Source organism: Pelophylax lessonae, assembly GCF_965119305.1.
Source record: "Pelophylax lessonae genome assembly, chromosome: 12".
In the NCBI taxonomy this organism is placed as follows: Eukaryota; Metazoa; Chordata; class Amphibia; order Anura; family Ranidae; genus Pelophylax; species Pelophylax lessonae.
The window spans coordinates 54,189,022-54,210,096 of NC_138779.1; the positions used below are offsets into that span (position 1 = coordinate 54,189,022).

The window sequence follows — 21,075 nt, forward strand, 5'->3', positions numbered from 1 at the left end:
ATGCCCATGGGCCGGGTTTTCTGCCGACGGCTGTCGGCGGCGACTTCGGGGGTGAAGTTGCCCACTCACTTCGTCAGGCTCAACAGGGAACACAGGGATGACTTGCGTCTGTGGCACGGTTTTTTGGCCACATACAATGGTAGATCCTTGTGGATGGCCGGGCCGATCAGCAACTTTGATTTGGAACTGTTTACCGATGCTGCTGGTTCGGCGGGGTACGGGGCTTTTCACCGGGGGGCGTGGAGCGCCGCCCCTTGGCCGGGGGCATGGCAGGTAGCGGGGCTGGTCAGCAACTTGGTGTTGCTGGAGCTGTTCCCGGTGGTGGTGGCCCTGGAGATTTGGGGGGCGGAGTTCAGGAACCTGAAGGTTCGCCTCCATTGCGACAATCTCGGGGTGGTTCAGGTGATCAACCGCGCGTCGGCTTCGTCTCAGCCGGTGGTGCGCCTCCTCAGGTATTTGGTTTTGCGGTGTCTACGGTTGAATGTTTTCCTGTACGCTGTGCACATTCCGGGGGTTAGGAATGATATTGCTGACGCGCTGTCTCGTTTTCAGTGGGACAGGTTCCGGGAGTTGGCACCGGCAGCGGAGCAACGCGGAGTCACGTGTCCGGAGTGGCTATGGGGGATTGCCTTGGGGTCCTCGCTGGATGGATCAGGAAGTCGGTGAGCGAGTCCACGTGGTCGGCTTATTGCAAGGTATGGTTGGAGTGGCTCGAGGTGTTGCGGGTGGCATCGGTGGATCCTCTGGGTCCGGAGGTCAGGTGGGTGTTACTTTCTTTTGTCTCTGATCATTTTGAGAGGGGCGCGTCGGCTTCCGCTGTGGCTCGCAAGTTGTCCGGCTTGGCCTTTCTGTTTAAATTTCTGGGTTGTCAGGATTACACGAAGGACTTCGTGGTGAGACAAGCGTTACGGGGCTATTCCAGGGCTTATCGGAGGAGGGACACTAGGCGCCCGGTGTCCTTCGCTCTTTTGCAGGACGTCTGCCGGCAATTGGGGGAGCACTGCGCCTCGAGTTACGAGGTGGTGTTGTTTAAGGCGGCCTTTTCTCTCGCTTTTTTCGGGGCTTTCCGGATTGGGGAATTGGTCAGCTCCTCCCGGACGGTGCCGGGGGGCCTATTGGGTCAGGATGTCTCTGTCGGTCGGGAGGGGGTTACTATCCTCCTTCGACGGTCCAAAACGGACCAGAGTGGCAAGGGGGTCCGTGTCCGGTTGTTCGCGGTGCCGTCTTCACCGCTGTGCCCGGTAGGGGCGGTTCGGGATTACTGGGCAATCCGCCCTTCGCGGCCCGGTTCATTTTTAATGCATGCGGACGGGTCGTCGTTATCTCGTTTTCAATTTGTATCGGTGTTCAGAAGGTGTGTGGGCTCTTTGGGTTTGGATGCCAGTAGGTTTGCATCTCATTCCTTTCGGATCGGGGCGGCCACTGAGGCTGCACGCTGGGGATTGAATGACGATGCGGTCAAACGCATTGGGCGCTGGGAGTCTAGGAGGTTCTTGTTGTACGTTCGTCCACAGCTGTTGGTGTAGGGTATGTACGGGGGGTGGTTTTGTCGCTGGGGGGGTGTGGGCCCGGCTGGTTATCTGATTATTGGTTGGTTTTCTTTTCCTTTTGTCCCCTTTTCTTGTAGGTTTGGAACCCTGCCTTGTTTGGATCGTGGGACACTCGTATGTTTTCTGGGGGGCCCGGAGAGCTGATGTGCGTCCTAATGGTAGACAACTTGGTTTTTCTCGGCACGAGGCTTGTGTCAGGTGGCTGGGGGTGCCGGGGCTTACTTGGGGCAGGGTCCTTCCCGAAGTGCATCGTTTCGCCCGGTTGGACAGGCAGCCAGATGTTTTGGTGCTGCATGCCGGGGGCAACGATTTGGGGGCCAGGTCCGCGCGGGCCTTGATCAGGGACATAAAGTTGGATTTCCTTCGGCTGCGCACGGCTTTTCCGGCGCTGCTTGTAGTTTGGTCGGATATGGTGGCCCGCACGTCCTGGCGCATGGCCAGGTCGGTCGCGCGCCTTAATAAGGCTCGGATTAAGTTGAACAAGGAAGTGGGGCGCTTTGTGTGTCGGAATGGGGGGTTGGTGGTTCGCCACCTGGAGTTGGAAGTGGACACATGGCGGTATCTGCGGGATGATGGAGTCCACCTCAATGCGGTGGGTATAGATTTAGGGGCCCTGGGATTACAGGATGGGATCCAGCGAGCCTTGAGGGTTTGGAGGGGCACGCAAGGGTAAGGTGTCACCCTTGGGTGCTGGTGGCGTTTTGTTGGTCTTTGCTGGCGGGGGAGGTGAACAGTTTAGGATAAGGGTATGGTTGGGACTCATCGTTGGTATGGGTCCCTATGGTGCATTCCATTTAATGTCAGTTTAAATGGAATTCAAAATGGTGGCACTGCGGGGAGTGGTTTGTCTCCGAGCCGGTGACGCGGCTGGAGGCCTATCAGGGCACAGGTCCCGCAGTGCAGGATTTGGAATTATTTGGAGGAGCCTCAAAGACCAACAGGCCTAATGACTGATTGTTTTATGTTTGTAAGGAATGTTTTTTCTCCTTATGTTAATTTTAAGGTAAAAGGGTTAATAAAATGGCTGCTGTGGCCAATTAACTCCAAGCACGGTGTGGTCTCAATTATTTAGGTAAAGGGAAAGGTTTATGGCATGGGGGTGGAGCCTTTGGCTTCAAGCAGCCTAAGAGTTTGGGGGTGACATCTATTCTACATTGGTCAAGCAAGGCCCGAAGCGAAAAAAAAAAAAAAAAAAAAATAGCGCAGGGCAGACATGACCATGTGAAGAGGGGAGACAGGGCAGGTGTGAGTTAAATTAAATTGTTTTGAGTTGGGGGGTATTCAGGGATTGGTGTATCAGGTTTGGGAGGGGTTGAGGTACAGTTAGGAGGGGTGGCCCCTCAGATTGGAGGTCAGTGGAAGTTCAACGGACGAAGGAAGAAGAAGCTTCCCACCCACCCTCCCTAATTTCTGGGACTGTTATGGTTGATTTTGATTCATGTCTTTTGTGCTTTCTGTCCTTTCTGGGGGTTTTTTATATTGTCATGGCAGCTGGGCGTTTTGTTGGTCTTTGCTGGCGGGGGAGGTGAACAGTTTAGGATAAGGGTATGGTTGGGACTCATCGTTGGTATGGGTCCCTATGGTGCATTCCATTTAATGTCAGTTTAAATGGAATTCAAAATGGTGGCACTGCGGGGAGTGGTTTGTCTCCGAGCCGGTGACGCGGCTGGAGGCCTATCAGGGCACAGGTCCCGCAGTGCAGGATTTGGAATTATTTGGAGGAGCCTCAAAGACCAACAGGCCTAATGACTGATTGTTTTATGTTTGTAAGGAATGTTTTTTCTCCTTATGTTAATTTTAAGGTAAAAGGGTTAATAAAATGGCTGCTGTGGCCAATTAACTCCAAGCACGGTGTGGTCTCAATTATTTAGGTAAAGGGAAAGGTTTATGGCATGGGGGTGGAGCCTTTGGCTTTAAGCAGCCTAAGAGTTTGGGGGTGACATCTATTCTACATTGGTCATGTTATCACCTCGCTCTCTGTGCTGACTCCTTTACACTGATGACACTTAAGCACTCCAGACACCCTTATGCATAGAGGACACCACTTCCAGATGTGCATCACTTTGAGGCCGGTACCATTGAGCCTCTACAGGGCTCCATCAAACCAGCAGTTCATGTCACTCCTCTCCCAGTCACACATCCCACGGTTGCTATGGGATACAGGGAATGGTTTCGCTCTCCAACCTCCATGCTTGCTCTCTCTCCCGGGGCCACTTTGCATCTCTCCTCTTTCTGTGACTTCAGGCTGGGTCCCTAGGCACTCTGTGGTTCATGTTCTTTTCCAAAGAGTAGGGAACTGGCCACCAGTGGAGCTGCCAACCATTACCCCTTCACTACCAGAGGAACTGTCACCCCTGCCAGTCACCCATCTCCTGGATGATTGGCTACCTTAAGCAATGACACAAACACTGTAGTACTTAGTAACAACACATAAACTTCCTCTGGACAAGACCCTGTGTGTTAGACCCATGTATTGTATCTTCCTCTAGCTCAGTACCCCCACAGTATGTGTGCATGGACACATAGACTAACATAGGTGTATTTACAGGCTGAAAAAATCAATGACTGTAAAAGCGGCATTTTTGTCTGCCCAGTGTGCATGAGGCCTAACAATGAATCCAAGATTACCAGCCCTTAGATGTAGTGGTTGCATTAGTGTAGAATTCTACTTTTTGTTATAGGGGGACTACACTCACTCACTGTACTGTGTCTATGAACATCAGGGTTGTAATCCTAGGACAGAAAGGGCACTACGACTACAGAACACCTTCCTCTTGTCTCATCATCATACCATAGGGGGAGCTGTTCTGTAGTCCTCAGAGCTGGGGAGAGTCAAACTGGTAAAAGTGCAGCAGAGACAGAGAGTGCAGGAAGTTATGAACTCACTGGTTTCCTAGCAGGATCAACAGTTTATTTTTCAAAAAAGATACAACAAATTGCTTTTAATGGCATATGTAACAGAGCAGAAAGGAGCAAACAGTTATTGTTATGGCTTACATACATTTTAACCCATTACTGCCACTGCTCCTGTCCCTTTAAGAGGATCTAAATTTCAGGAGGCGTAGGCAGGCTTTAAGATCTTGATCTTTAGACTGCTGTGATTGGCTGTCACTTGATTGAAAACTCCAGATCGCAAGTATTCATCGAGAACTGCCAGTGACATCTTAGTTACTGTACTAGGAGCGTGCAGTAAGCACTCACTCAGCACAGAAAAGCCATTCTCCGTGGATACATATATGCGGCCGCTTTGCGTTAAGGCCCACCCACCCAGCGGCCACATAGATACATGTCCTTGCCAGTGAAGGAAAATAATATAAAGCACCTTCTATAAGTTGGGCCACTTGTAGGCCGATGTCTGTTTTAATTTTTTTCAAGGGCCAGAGGAATTGTTTCTACCCCAATGCCACTTTTATGTATATTTTGGAACGATTATGCCCTCCACAACCAGTGCTGCCCATTTCCTGTCTGTTCTCCCAACTAGTATGATGGTATTGTGACAGGAAGTCAGGTAAATCTGGGAATGTAGTCACTGAGAGGAGACACATTCCCACCTGCTTTGAAAGTTCACTGATACTATAGGGTGTTGGCTGCAGAGAGAGCCAGCAGGAAGTTGAAAACCATTCAGCTGTTCAGAATGAGGAGATCAAGGCCTCTATAATTTGTCCAGAGAAAATCTATTGAGTGCTGCCTCCTGTCGCTGTGTGAGCTGGGAAGAGGAGGACAGACATACGTGTACCTCCCGACGCCGTGTGGGCATGGGAGAAGGACTGCTGCCGCCTGTCGCCGTGTGGGCTGGGAGAGGGGGACAGTCGGATGTGTGCCTCCCGACAAGCTGGTGAGCATGGGAGAAGACCCCCTAAAGCGATGTGAAGCTAAGGAGGGTAACCACGAGTGAAGACGTCTCAAAGGTGAGAAGACAAAGTGTTCCATGTGAAGAGTGTGAAGAGTAAAGGGACCTGTTAAATGAACTGTGTTCAATATGAAGAATCTGAAGAGTAAAGGATCCTGTTATAAATGAACATGTGCTGTGTGAAAGAAAACAAAGGGACATGTTCAATGGACAATGTTTGTGCTGTGTGAAAAGCAAACAAATGGACATTTGAGTGTCTGCTGTAGGATCAGCAGTGTCGGCCCAACAGTAGGTTGGAAAGACTTCTTAGGTAGGTTCCAGCGTGAGAAGGTAGCCGCCCACAGAGGCAAGGATTTATTTTGTCTTTTATTTTATTTTGGCTGTTTTGATGCTTGCAATTGTGTTAAGTAAATTGCATGAATAAATCAGTCTTGTTTTTCAACCTCTAATCGGCTATCTCTGTGAAAACGCACCCCCAAAGGGGTCACCCATACGCCTACCACCGAGCTAATCCCTTACATATGGTGGAGGATGCGGGCATAAGCAGAGATCCCTGCAAGGAAGTGCAAATGTTTGATGAACTTTATCTGGTGCATGAGATTGCACAATCTATGTGTGCAGGAGAGAAGATCCTGACAGAAAAAAAAAAAGTGTTTTAAAGAGACAGCGGTCTCAAAATTATTTGATGAACTTTGTTGTGTCTGGTGCAAGTGACTGCACAAACTGTGTGTGCAGGAAAAGAGATCTTGCAAGAGAGAGAGAAAAACTACATGTGTTAAAGAGACAGTGGTCTGAAAAATTTTTGCTGGACTGTGAAAAATTTGTTTGTGGAGTTATTGAAGATGGGGCGTTCAAAACGCCTGAAGAATGCAAAGATAGATGAAATGAGAGACCGGATTCTATGGATGGAGGGGATGTTGCCGTCTGAACCAGCCCCATCCATGCCTAAAGAGAGTCTACTAAAGAGGAAGGTTGTTGTCCCTAGCAACACTGATGAAACCGCTATGGAGACGCAGTGTGCTCAGATGAAAAGTAAACTCAAAATGGAGGAGATGTTGAAACAGCTGATTATATCAAATGCAGCTCAACAGCAAGCAAATGCAGCTCAACAGCAGGCAAATGCGGATTTTCAGCAGAGCTTTGCAGCTCAACAAAAGGCTCATCAAGAGAGCATGGCAGGCTGGAAACAGAGACGCCAGCAGCCAATGGAGGCCATCGGTTTGGAGGAAACCGAGTATGTGTGCAGGGCTGAGTTGGATGCCTTGCAACGGAAAATGGAAGAAAAGGAACAAGCCTTGGAATTGCTTAAAATGGAGCATAGAAACTTGCAGGAAATGAATGAACTACTCAAGTCTCATGTGTTACAGTGGGAAGAATCCACTGCTCTTCTTTTGGTCGAGTTGCAAAAACGCAGAGAGACTATAATGGAGAAAGATACCATCCTCATGGAAAAGGAAAGTGAAATTCAGACTTTGCAGAAGCAAAGTATGGCTGATATGTTGGAGTTGCGTAATCAGCTGGAAAAAAGTCTTCAGTCTTTGGGAGCTACAAAAATAGACCTGCAGGAGTCGCAGGAACAGAATGTCGCTCTGAAAACGACATTGTCTCTCAGCGACAACGAGAAAAGTGAAAGAGAGGCTAAATTACTGAGTACTGTGTATGAGCTCACTACTTTGAGCAATGTGGTAAATGAATGGCGTGCGGACTGTGAAAGTTGGAAAGGGGAAGCCCAACGTGTCCAGCAGCAGTTAAAGGAGAAAGAAGCCTGTGTGGCAGAATTACATTCTTATTCCCAGATGCTAGCCAGTGAGGTGAAAGCTCTTATGCAGGGAAAAGGAGATTGTGAACATAAGAGGGAAAAAGTAGAGGCACAGCTTCTGGAATCGCAAGTGAAGGTGTCAGAAGGTGACCGATTGTGTGCTAAGCTGTCAGAGAAGGCAAACCGACTGCAGGTTGAGCTGGACAATGTTACAAATCAGCTTTCTCAAGCAGACAGCAAATCTAGAGAAATTGCGGAAGATTTTTCTATCTTGGAATCGCAGCTGCAAGACACGCAGGAACTCTTACAGGAGGAGAGGTGTCAAAGGCTGAGTTTTAGCACAAAGCTCAAACAAATGGAAGATGAGAAAAATGGCTTCCTGGAACAATTAAAAGAGGAGGCGGAAGCAAAGAAAAACCTATCAGAGCAAGTCGCAACATTGCAAGCTCAGATAGCGGATATGAAAAAACGCATGGAAGAAAGCGTTGGTTCATTACAGTGTGTTGAAGATGTGAAAAAGAAGTTTGATCAGATGCTTGGTGAAGAGAAGCCTGTGTCTGCAAAATATGCTGAAGAACGCGCCCGTGCAGAAACGGAGGTGCGTGATAACGAGAGCAAAGCCCTGTTCTTGGCTCGCTCTTTGGAGGAAGCTCTAGAGTGTAAGGCTGTTGGTGAAAACGTGAAGCAAATGAATAAGTGCCTTTCAGGGAGTGTTTCCAAAATGGAACTGGTGAAAGACGGGTGGCAGAAGTTTGATCGTGATCTTGAGATGCATTCCATGTGGAATTCAGATAGAGAAAAAGAACTAGGTGACCTTGAGCGGTCAAATAGTTCAGCAGAAAGTGCATTGAAGAAACCTGTAAAAGAATGTGTTGCAGTTCCATGCTTCTTCACTGATGCAGAGAGGAGGTCTATAATGGATACCACCCAGATCGCTGGGTTCAACTGTGTTGTTGCCTTTGACCCATATGTTGGTGGAAGGAAAGTTGATGATGTTCTGGTTGGCTACTTCTGTGAAGAGTTTGGCAAGAAATATAAACTGAATATCAAATCAAATAGTAGGCCTTTACTGCGACTCGCTCAGGAGGGCGAAAAGTTTAAGAAGTTGATGAGTGCAAATGCTTCAGATCTGCCTATGAATATGAAATGTTTGAATGATATTGATATCTCTGGGAAAAGGAACAGGGGTCACTTTGAAGAAATGTGTGACAGCCTGTTGTCTCAATTGGAAAATCCTCTGCACAGCATCTTAGAGCAAGCAAAGCTCAAGAAGGAAGATCATTCCCTTTTACAACAAAAAGTCAATGATTGTGTACAGCTGTATGGAGAGGCAACTCAAGTCACAGAGGGATGTCAAGAGTCCCTACTTGGAACAAAGCTTAGTGAAGCAAAGGTTCTCAAAGTTTTGTGGAAAACATTTATGGATTGCAGAGAGAGGCGTCTTAAGAATGTTGAAGACATTAAGACTAGCCCAATTGAGTTGCCTATGGATCACGGTCCTCCATGGTGGATTGGACAGACGGTTATGAGGGACAAGCTGTCTGACATTTATGAGAAAGCTGTCAATGAAGATGACAGAAACGAGAAGGAGCAAAATGATGCCAAAAATGCAGTTGAAGAATGTGTATATGAGATGAGAGACAAACTGTGTGGCATTTATGAGAAATCTGTCAATGAAGATGACAAAACAGTTTCATCCGGAAGCTTGAGGATAATAGGAGGCTTATCAGTGAGTCAGCAGTGCCTGACACATGCGTGCCTGGAAATATGTGTCCCAACCCTAGGGTTGAAACAAGAGGGGGGGGTATGTGACAGGAAGTCAGGTAAATCTGGGAATGTAGTCACTGAGAGGAGACACATTCCCACCTGCTTTGAAAGTTCACTGATACTATAGGGTGTTGGCTGCAGAGAGAGCCAGCAGGAAGTTGAAAACCATTCAGCTGTTCAGAATGAGGAGATCAAGGCCTCTATAATTTGTCCAGAGAAAATCTATTGAGTGCTGCCTCCTGTCGCTGTGTGAGCTGGGAAGAGGAGGACAGACATACGTGTACCTCCCGACGCCGTGTGGGCATGGGAGAAGGACTGCTGCCGCCTGTCGCCGTGTGGGCTGGGAGAGGGGGACAGTCGGATGTGTGCCTCCCGACAAGCTGGTGAGCATGGGAGAAGACCCCCTAAAGCGATGTGAAGCTAAGGAGGGTAACCACGAGTGAAGACGTCTCAAAGGTGAGAAGACAAAGTGTTCCATGTGAAGAGTGTGAAGAGTAAAGGGACCTGTTAAATGAACTGTGTTCAATATGAAGAATCTGAAGAGTAAAGGATCCTGTTATAAATGAACATGTGCTGTGTGAAAGAAAACAAAGGGACATGTTCAATGGACAATGTTTGTGCTGTGTGAAAAGCAAACAAATGGACATTTGAGTGTCTGCTGTAGGATCAGCAGTGTCGGCCCAACAGTAGGTTGGAAAGACTTCTTAGGTAGGTTCCAGCGTGAGAAGGTAGCCGCCCACAGAGGCAAGGATTTATTTTGTCTTTTATTTTATTTTGGCTGTTTTGATGCTTGCAATTGTGTTAAGTAAATTGCATGAATAAATCAGTCTTGTTTTTCAACCTCTAATCGGCTATCTCTGTGAAAACGCACCCCCAAAGGGGTCACCCATACGCCTACCACCGAGCTAATCCCTTACAGTATATACTTTGTCTATTTAATATTATGCCTACACTTAGTCCATTATAATTATGCACTTACAAGACTTTAGGTGGCTGTTTTGTATTGCCATTGTGGTTGGAACTTTTTCTGCTGTCCTGACAGTGTTACAAAGCCCCAGTCACTTTTAAGCAGTCCATCAACTTCCATCCTTAATGGTCCCCCTATCACTTCTTATGGCCTTTTGACAGCTTTTTACGGAGCTCCTCTATTAAGGATGATTAATGGCCCATACACCAGAGTGGTACAAATTTCTTACAGCTAATTATGTTTGTACCTCACCGGGAGAGAAAGAATTGCCCTCAGCATGTTGGAAACAAGAGGTGGCAATGCTAAGGCCCACCACCATCGATGAATGTTTTCCAACACTGGTGACCCCTCAAAATAATTGCAACCTCTAGTGGTAAATGTGATAGCAAACATATAGAGGGCATTGTCCTTCCTTGACAAATGGAAATGTCTTAAGCCCCCTTCAAAATTCACATTTCCCCACCGGTCTGACAAAGCCTCCTTAGACGCTTTAAACGCGATCAAAGGGCAATCAATTCAGTTTTCGAAACGGTCGTCAGCAAAGCCCCACTGCTATTCAACTGAATAGTCAAATCTGGCCGAGGAATGTTGAAAATGACATTTTCACATGACTTTGCCAAAACGTAAAAATAAATTTCGCACATGGGGGGGAAAAAACTGAGAAAGTGATGGGCGCCAGTGAAGGAAATAAAAACCCAAATACTTCTCTATTTACTTAGTGTCAGCGAGGGTGCAAAATACTGTCAAAGCCCCCACTCAATTGCTTTCAGATGACAGGGATGCTGGAAAGAGAGGGAGAGAAGACTTGTCTAAACTTCTCAGACCCTCACCCAGCATGGGGTCTGCATGCTTTTCTGCCCCATTGTTCCGAAACTTCATAAAGAAAAAAAAGGAGGAGGAAGAAGAGAGTGAAAAAAAATCGCACAAAAGCTGTTGAAAACATCCTTAATAACACATTCTAAATAATTTGGCAAAACTGGATGGAAGGAGATAGAAAGCACAAACTCAAATTTTATCAGCAAGACAGCATTCTTGGACACTTTTTTATTTAAACCTTGTTTTTGGAAGTTTTTTTTTTTTTTACCTGGGTGCAAATCAAACATTGAACGTCAATGATTTTGATGGTTTTCTTTGTAAGCTTTGTCTTCCTGCCGCTAGGATGGGGTACACAGGTGAACTATTGTCATTGTGGTCAAGCCTTGAAGCCTGAAGAACATGACCTATTGACTTCCAGACGTCACCCAAGGCACGTTCACCACCACCGACCCAAGAGAAGACACCGTGTAAGAGGTAAGAACCAAAACCAGCACCTTGCTAGCCTTCGCTTTTCATCAATTACCAACATCCTAAGGAGGTTATGATGGGCATAAAAATGTATTGCAAAACAGCTTTTTTCATTTTTTTTAGTCTTTAGTGCAGTAGATATGTAAGAACACCATGTGAAATATAAAAAAAGGCGATATGTTAGAACATAGGAAAATGGACACGTTTGAGGAAAATTAATGTGTTTGTCCAGGCAAAACTTCCTGTCTGGTGAAATTGTTGTCTTTGAGAAAAGTGAGGGGAAATCTCTCTAGTGGAGCCCTGGATAGCGGTAAAATCCAACAATTCTAATTCTTCCTCATTTAAGCCAAAACTAAACAAAAATAAATTGGCTGTACATATACTTTTTTGGAAAAACAATTACATAAACAATATTCACATATTTTGTTTTAGACAATAATTGGTCTTCAAGGGTAGATGAGTGTAAAAACGCGAGAAGGAATTTTTTGCATTGTTGGTATTGTGTTATAAAGAATGATAGAATAATATATGGTCAGAATTTTAATTTTAGTGTACGCCACCTAGATAATAAGCTGTTTGGGGCCAATGGTCATTAGATGATTGTTCCCCGCAATCTCCAATATTGGGTGCTGATCCCCGAGTTTGTGGGCACCTGCAGATATTCCTGCCTGACTAGGGACAATAGCAATCATTTAAAGCTAGTAGTAGTAAGTCACACTTAACTGGACTTGTTTTATAATGTTTTTTTTTTTTTAGTTTATCCAACTCACTTCTTCATTTCCAATGAGTAATAGGAAGATATCCCCAAATTTTTATCCATACCTTAAGATGCCCTTATTCAATCACCATGGAATGAGTAGATGTTGACTGTCCAAGAACAGAATGGGAGGTGCGAAAGTTGTGGAACCCCCAGCATTTATGTCTACACCTTAAGACACCTTAAACTGGCCATACATGGATCAAAATTCGGCCAGTTGAGCGGGGACTGGTCAAATTTCAATCGACTTGTGTACAACCAGCCTGTTGGAAAAACGTCTCATGATAAGCGCAGCCGGCTATAGCTGGAGGCGCTATTCAGTGTATTCTGATGGCAGAGAAAGTCTACCTGCTGTCAAAATACAAAAACTCTATGGAAGGGATTCCCCTATTCACATTGAGTGCATGGATGGGGGAATTTAATCATTTTCTTTCGTTTAACCTGCTGGTTGAATGAAAAAAAAAAAAAAAGACTCATGTATGGCCAGCCTTAATCCAATCACTATAGAATGTGTAGATGTCGATTGTCCAAAATGTGGATTTAATTGCTGGGGTATGTTCCTGACATGGGACAAGCTACAAATCATCCTCAACATTACAGAAGTCTAATGTGACCAACTACTAATAGCTAAAGGATGACCTGGATAAATGAGAATCTTTACACCGTAACCCCCTACAGGAAGCTGGCCCTGATCTCCTCCTTCACACCAGGCCACAAAAACTTGCTCCCTTAGGCAATATCACCGGCATGTTTATGGTCAGGTCTATAGGGCACAATCTGGCCTAAATTTTATACCCATTTTTACTGTCCAAAAAACTTGGTTTACCAAATTCCCATCATCTAAGATCATGGCATTTCCTGTAAATGTACAATCATATCGGCACAAATGCGTTCATTTTATGCTGCAGTATGTAAAGTGTTTTGCTATGTAAGGGGTATATGTATAAAGCAGTGAATGTGAGTTTCACATGTAAATATTCAGTGGTGGTGAATTAATCGCTGTCATTTAAAACACATGCACCTAGAAGATGGTGATAGTTTGGTGAATGTCATATGAACTGCTTTAAAATTTGCCCTGAGAATTTTATGGTTTTTGTGCTTATCACATTTATTAGCCAGTTTTATTGCTTGCCTTTTTTATTTACCATACAGTATATAGCCAGGGACCAGTTAATTAATGACTAACAGGTTAATGACCTGTTAGTCCTTCCACTAGATATTATTAAAGTACATGTAAAACCAATCACTAAAATTTTATTTACATGGAGATGTAATTTCAAGAAGTTGTTTGCAGTCTGGAGCTTTTAATAAAAAATAATCCCTGGTGATCATGCCATAGTTACATAGTTAGTCTGGTTGAAAAAAGACACAAATCCATCCAGTTCAACCCACAGAAAAAACAAAAAAGAAAAAACAAACATGAATAAAAAACCTGCATATACTCAATCATTTACCCACAGTTGATCCAGAGAAGTAAAAAAAAAAAACTCCCAATAAAGCATGATCCAATTTGCTCCAGTGGGAGAAACAAATTCCTCGATCAAATATTCCCTGGATCAACTTTACCTAAAAAAAATATTAATATCCAGTTATATTATGGGCATTTAAAAGAACCCAGGTCATTTTTTAAAGCAATCTACTGAGCTGGCCAGAACCAGCTCTTGAGGGAGTCTTTTCCACATTTTCACAGCTCTTACTGTGAAGAAGCCTTTTTGTCTTTGGAGGTTAAATCTCTTTTTCCCTAGACATAAATAGTGCCCCCTTGTCCTCTGTGATAACCCTAAAATGAATAGCTCTACACTAAGTTCACCATATGGACCCCTTATGTATTTATACATATTGATCATACACCCCCCCCCCTAATCTCCTCTTCTCAAGAGAGAAAAAATTCAGTTCCTCTAAGTTTTCTCATAGCTGAGCTCCTCCATGACTCCTATCAGTTTGGTTGCCCTTCTCTGCACTTTCTCAACTATTCTGAAGGTCTGTGCTCAGGCACTTCCTGTAATAAGGTGACAACTGTCTACCAATTGTTCTCCTGTGTTGCCACCCTGTCACATTATTATACAGGATTTATATAATGCTAACAGTTTGTGCAGCGCTTTACAAAATGAAAGCAGACATTACAGTTACAATACAATTTGGTACAAGAGGAATCAGAGGGCCCTACTTGTTAGATCTTACATTCTAAGAGGAAGGGTCAAAAGATACAAAAGGTAATAACTGTGGGGGAAAAGCTGATGGAGAAAGTAAAAAAACAGTGTATTAATTAGAAGAAGGATAGGCTTATTTAAAGAGGAGGGTTTTCAGGGATCGTCTAAAGATGGATAGATTAGGAGATAGTCAGAGAGATTGGGGGTAAGGAGTTCCAAAGGATTGGAGAAGCTCTGGAGAAGTCCTGAAGGCGAGCATGGGAGGAGGTGACAAAGGAGCTAGAGAGCAGGAGGTCTTGGGAGGATCAAAGAGAGCGGCTTGGTTCATATTTTGAAATCAGGCTAGGGATGTAGCTGGGGACAGAGTTGTGGATGTGTAACGCTCCGGCGTTTGTTTAGTGAACTGGATTTGCAGCTGCAGAATTTCCACTCAGTAGTCGTGTAGAGATGTGTTGAATCACCATATCCAACTCTCCAGACTCATCATTGTGGCCCAGCCTGCCTCAGCATGCAAATATACAGACACTCAGATAAGATGTTCCTGGAGTGATAGGTTGTATACAATAGTATAGAGGTGATGTGCTGAAAGGACAGGCGTGAGTAGTGATAGAAATGATAGGCACTCAATAGTAATGTTCAGGAGTGTTAGCAGATGGTGATAGATAGTATGCAGATAGGTTAGCAATCATGTACAAATAACATGTGGTAGGGGACAGCAGATGAAGTGTACAGGAATTGCTAACTCAGTGCAAGGATATAGATGGTAGTAGACTCAAGAGCTAGCAATCTATGTAACAGTGCAGATGATAGAAATAGTAATGCATAGATAGCAACAGTCTTTAGTATGCAAGAGTAGATAGTGTAAGTTGATAGGAAGGAATCCCCTGTGGGGTACTTATCACTAGTTGGTTTAGAGAGATGAGGGGTCCGGTAATGAGATAAGGATCAGGTAGCGAGATACAGGATCAGTAGCGAGATACAGGATCAAGTAGCGAGACTCCGGTCTATCCAGATACTGGGGAAATAGCTGGAGGCTTCGGCAGCGTCAGACAAGGCTGTGTAACAAGCGGTTTGCACGAACACCTTGTGAGTGAAAGCCGGCGATTGAAATAGCCGCTCAGAGCGGCGCCTAGTGATGACGTCATGCGGTTTAAAGAGATAGGCAGGTATATGCGTTCCACCTAGCTGAAAGGTGGGACGCAATGCGGAAGAAATGGGCTGGAAGGGTACCGAAGGTACCAGAATCTTACAGGATGGCTTTGTAAGCTATTGTTAGTACTTTGAATTTTATTTGTTGGTTGAGCAGAAGCCAGTGAAGGGATTGGTAGAGAGGGGTGGAGGACACTGAACGGTTGGTAAGGTGGATAAGTCTTGCAGCAGCATTCATTATGGATTGAAGAGGGGGATCTATGTAAAGGTATTTCAATGAGGAGGGGGTTGCAGTAGTTGAGGTGAGAGATAACCAGGGAGTGGATTAGGAGCTTAGTGGTGTCGTTGGTTAAAAAGGGTCGTATTCTGGAGATGTTGAGGAGGTTGAGATGGCATGATTTGGGTAGGGATCAGATGTGGGCCTGAAAGGACAGTTCGGAGTCCAGGGTTACCCCTAGACGTGCACCCCGAACGAGGCTATAGGTGGTACATTTTACGAACATAGTCCACCATTGTCAGGAAGGCTGTTCAAAGCAATGATATGCAGCTGACGAACTTGGTTTAGTACATACAGGATCACCAGCTTTTTGTTGTAGATTTTGAATCAGCATTTTTTTGAAGTTCAGTAATACACTGCGGTGCTCCTCATAGAAGCTTGTACAAGATCTGAGAAAGCCATAAAACAGTGTGAATGCAGAAAAGCAATGTGTATTCTACTGTTCTGTCTTCTTGGTGAACTGGTGTGTTTTAGAGAATGGCACTTGTTATAATCTGGCCTGGTCTGAGAATAAAAAAACCCAAGAAGTAGGACCGCACTCAAGGCAAAATTTGAAATCAATGGTATCCATTATTCCTCATGGATAAATTCATACAGACAGTGCATGACAGACATGTCAGGTTGACGTGTTTCACGATACAAATGATCGCTTACTCATAACCACGAGTAAGCGATCATTTGTATCGTGAAACGCGTCAACCTGACATGTCTGTCATGCACTGCCTGCACGAATTTATCCATGAGGAATAAAGGATACCATTGATTTCAAATTTTGCCTTGAGTGCGGTCCTACTTCTTGGATGTTTTACTATTACGGATGAGGGATCTGACCTGCACCAGGCTCATTACTACACTTGAGCGGCTTTCCTTTGTCCTTTGTTTGACTTCACTGGTCTGAGAATACTCTAATGTACTGACTTGCTACAAATTGGTATAATTCCTTGAATATTTAAAAGGCCCATATCCCATCTGCTTAGCGGCAACTTGGGGTAATGCATGTAACATGCGGTGCAACTTATTTTGAATGGCACCCAAACGCACTAAAGAAACACACCTGTGCTGTAGCATGCTGTAAAGCACAGTGTGGCGCGTTGCATTAAAAAAAAGGGTCATGTGCAATTTTTAGGACATTAGAGTGCGTTGACAACCCATTCATTTTGAATGGTCTGCCTTAACACAATGCAGGTTCGTGTGCAACATAATGTGTGAAAGCACCGCAAAGAAGTAAATATGATCTTAATGGCCTGGCCACTGGTTGGTCCTTTCTTCTGAGTGCTCTAATCATCCGACTGGACAACTCTTGTGAAATGTCTGTTCTAAACAGCTAGCCGCATAAATTCCCCACACTTTCCATGAGTCTTTTTATAAATGTAAATGATGTTTAAAGTGGAATTATGGGCAAAATAAAAATTACATGTGATTAAGCCTGTCTGTAGCAATAACACAGCAGTTTTTCTGAGCCCCCCTGTAACATAGTTGGATTACCTGATGATCCTGCCAGTAGATCTGTTATTTGTAACTAGCCAAGCTGTCCAGAAAAAGTAACTGTTACAGGGCTGGGACAAACCATATGTAGCCACTCTGTGATAAATAGGGGCTACTAGATAAGTTTAGGGTGGTAAATAACCTGGCTGATTTGTAGTTTATTTGATCGTTTGTGTCTCCCCTAAATCCAGTGTAGCTGTGTTTCCTCCCTTTGCCAGTAGGTGTCTACAGTAGGTCTACAGTAGGTCTACAGTAAAGTTGACTTATGAATATTATATAATATTTTATTATTATTTTGGAATTTGATTTTTTTATAATATTTTGGAAGACTAAGTTATGTGACGAAAGGCCCTGGTAGTGAAAGAGCCTGGGTGCTTGGGCTCCTTCTTCAGCGTTCGGAATCAAGTTAAGCTTCCCAGTATTCAAGTGTAATATATGTGGGCACCCTCATAGATGGGTGCTAGGTTTAGATGTAGTTAGTGTGGCTGTAATGGTTTGTTAGGTAAAAGCATAATTTGCTCACTATATAATTAGTGTAGCTGTGATCAGTAAGTTAGGTCTGTTCAGTGTGCTCAGCTACTGACAGTGTGTCTGATAGCTTCCTCTGTATCCAGGGAACTTGAGAAGTTTCTGGATGATAGGTGTGGAGCTATGCAAATGGCAACATGAACATGGGTACAGCCCTGGCCTATCCCAGAGAGGCAGCTCTGATGGCATGCTGGGAGATTGTATATATTCTGTGAGCACATTGAGCTCTGGGTCTTTTTCTAAAAAGGATTAGTCCAGCCTGGAGGGCACGCTGCCCTCCCAGGCACTACTGCTATGTCTGCAGTCGTGAGGCCTCAGATGAGCTAAAGAGATCTGAGTGAGGAGAGCTGTCCGCACAAGATCTAGTCTGGTATCTCAGGAGTAAGGTGTTGATTGGAAGGGGGCAACCAGCTATTGGGGATCTTTGTGCTTTTGCCACCCCTCTGGTACTAGAGAAAGTCAGCTGTGGGTCTAGTTGAAAGGGGCCATCGGTTGGTGTCCTGAAGAGCTTTGTCCAGTTAATCTTCTACTTAAAGGGACTCTGCTCTTGTGGTTCTAAGAAAGAAGTTCACAATAACAACTTCTACCACTACCTTAAACCTGAAGTCTACTATTTTCTTTAAGCACGGGCTTTAATTTAGCTTGTTCTGAAGAATGCCTACATCCTCAAGTATACATAGTTCTTGTTGTTGGAGCATCGCACCTAATCCCCTCAACCCTATCCAAGTTTTCCGAAAATAAAAACAACAAAAACAACACACCTAGACTGGTCATTGAAGAAAAGTGTGAATGAGCCTGGATGCCTGGCCGTGGGGTGAAAATTGTGGGGTGACCTGGAGAGTATCCTATGGGAGTAGCACTACATACAAATCAATGTCACTGGGATGGGGTGATGGGTAACTGGGCTGGTGGCGTCCGGTACAAGCGCAGTGGTACCGGCTCAGAAATTCTGCACAACAAAAGAGAGAGAAGAGTTATGAAATGTAATAAGGAATTGTTGTCTGTAGTATACAAAGTAAAAAGTTAGGAAATTGGGCCACAGATTACAAAAAGCTAATTATGTCTGAATGGAGAAGCATCTTTTAAGATGGAGTGCTACCTAAAGCGCCATTTTGCATTAGGTAACAGCCTCAGCTCGCCTCTGGGGGCACTAGCGAGCACTCTCTCCGGGTTACCCACATGGCCACAGTTAGCACATAATGGCAAGATCAAAAGGCAAAAAAAAACGATGTTAGCTGTATAGTTAATGCTGCTTCCAGACAACATCTTATATGTAATTTGCTATTTTTCCCATTAACCTTTTTGTTATGGCAAGACATTTTTTTCATTATGTGTGCTGTGCATATTAAATTCAATTTTGTGATCACCTGTAGTACAAAACTGAAACTTCTCAAAGTAAAGAACTGTATGAATTATTTTTATTCAATGACATCACAGCTCAATTATCAGACTTTACTGCCAAACGATCAGAATAACCAGTAACGGTTTCCACCATTTGAATTTACTTTTCTTCCTGAACATTTGACCACACAAAGCGGAAAGAGGTTACAGTACGGGGGACATTTTCACTCATTTCTATTTCTGGGTGCAACAAGCTCCTTTTGGGATGCTTTGCTCATTGTAGTAATATTTCCTGCTCATTCTTGCACCCTTGGCTTTGTCAGACAGTGACGTCTGCTTCCTGTTTTCCAGGAAAGAGGACAATCCGGATTCTTCTTTGAATTGTCTTAAGAGTCGCCTCTTTTTCCAAAATGTCCTTCCCATCCAGAGGTGACTCATTGATTAGAGTTCTTCCTCTGTTCACAAGTTAAAAATTCTCATTATTCACAGCTTAAATACATCAGATAGAGTATGTGAAAGACATTGTATATATTTAACCACTTAAGCCCCGGAAGATTTTACCCCCTTTCTGACCAGGGGGTTTTTTGTGATTTTTTACTGTGTGACTTTAACAGACAATTGCGCGGTCGTGCCACGCTATACCTAAACAAATTTGACGGCCTTTTTTTCCCACAAACAGAGCTTTTTTTTGGTGGTATTTGATCACCTGTGCGATTTTTTGAACATTCGCTACAAACAAAAAAGAGCGTCAATTTTGCAAAAATAGCAATATTTTTCACATTTTTTTATATGAAATTCCCCAAAAAAAATGTAAAAATCAAAATTTTTTAACATTTTCGGCCAATTTGTTTTATGCTACATATGTTTGGTAAAAAAAATCGCAAAAAGCGTATTTTGATTGGTTTGCGCAAAAGTTATCGCGTTTACTAACAAAGGGAAAGATTTTTGTCATTTTTGGTTTTTTTTTTTAACGAGTAATGGCGGCGATCTGCGATTTTTTTTGCGGGACTGCGACATTGCGGCGGACAGATCGGACCCTTGACTGACATTTTTGACACTTTTGGGGTTACCAGTGACATTACTGCAGTAATCAGTGCTATACATATGCACTGTTACTGTAAAAATGACACTGGCAGGGAAGGGGTTAACTGTATTGGAGAGGGAGGGGTTAAGTATGTCCTAGGGGCGTGTTTCTAACTGTGATGGGACATGGCTACTAGTGTAAAAACAGAGATCAATGGTCCTACATAGTAGAACCGTCTGATCTCCATTTTTACACAGGGGAGAATGACAGGCGGCTTGTTTACATTAGCCGCTTGCCTTTCTCCCTTCCCGGCGAACGATCGCGAGTGACCGGCGGACATCGGGTCCGCCGGTCACACACACTGACTTGTTAGGGAATGAGCCGGGGCGGGCGCGTGCCTCAGCGGGCGCGCGCTCGCCCGCTATTGGCTCACAAGCCAGTGACAGGCTAGTGACGTACCGCTACGTCACTTTGCCTGGCCGGGGCTGACCGCCGCAGTATATCTACTTGCAGCGGTCGTCAAGTGGTTAAAAGCCTAACAAAAATAAATATCAAAAATATATATGGAAGAACTTTGTTTTAGGAGGTGCAATACTTAAAGTAGATGTAAGCCCTCAGTGAATGACATTTAGGGTTGTGGTGACGTACCAGTTTTGCCAGAAGCACCTCAATCTCAATCTTGACGTGAGAACCAGAGCCGCCTCAATCTCAGAGTGCCCGGGGAAAGCAGATCAGACCTCCGATACCTCATCCACCTATGTGGATTCCACTTCCCACTCAATCGGGCTCACAGAGCGAAGGTGTACAAAAATCCACCGATAGGCTAAAGGGGCTGGCAATGTCCAAATCCCTTGGTTTAACCTCCAAAAGCCTGAAAGTGCACTGACTTGCCACAAAGGTAGCTGAGCAGGACATCCCAGACCACTTCTCTTCCAGACTGGAAATCAAAGACGAAGGATACATGTGAATGGCAACAAACCCAAAGGTAATTACACAATGCTTCTTGGTCACAAATTCTGCAAAGGGGCAACAAAAGTTCTTGAGGACCATCTCGACAAAGGGCTAAGTCCTTCACGGACCAAAGCACAGGCCTGTATCCAGCACATTTTTACCGCTATTTGATATTGTCACCATGGCCTACGCACATGCCCTGTCAGATATCCGCACCACACCCTGTCGTACCCCAC

General features: G+C 44.6%; 1 protein-coding gene across 1 annotated transcript in view; it reads left to right on the top strand.

Moving 5' to 3' along the window:
• Nucleotides 1–10,607: 10,607 nt before the first annotated feature.
• Nucleotides 10,608–21,075, top strand: part of ROBO4 (roundabout guidance receptor 4) — a 187,424-nt gene continuing 176,956 nt past the window's right edge. The window contains exon 1 of the mRNA XM_082273761.1: nucleotides 10,608–11,183. Coding sequence (XP_082129887.1) covers nucleotides 11,006–11,183 — 178 coding nt within the window. The 5' untranslated portion in view covers nucleotides 10,608–11,005. The remainder of the gene's footprint in view (nucleotides 11,184–21,075) is intronic.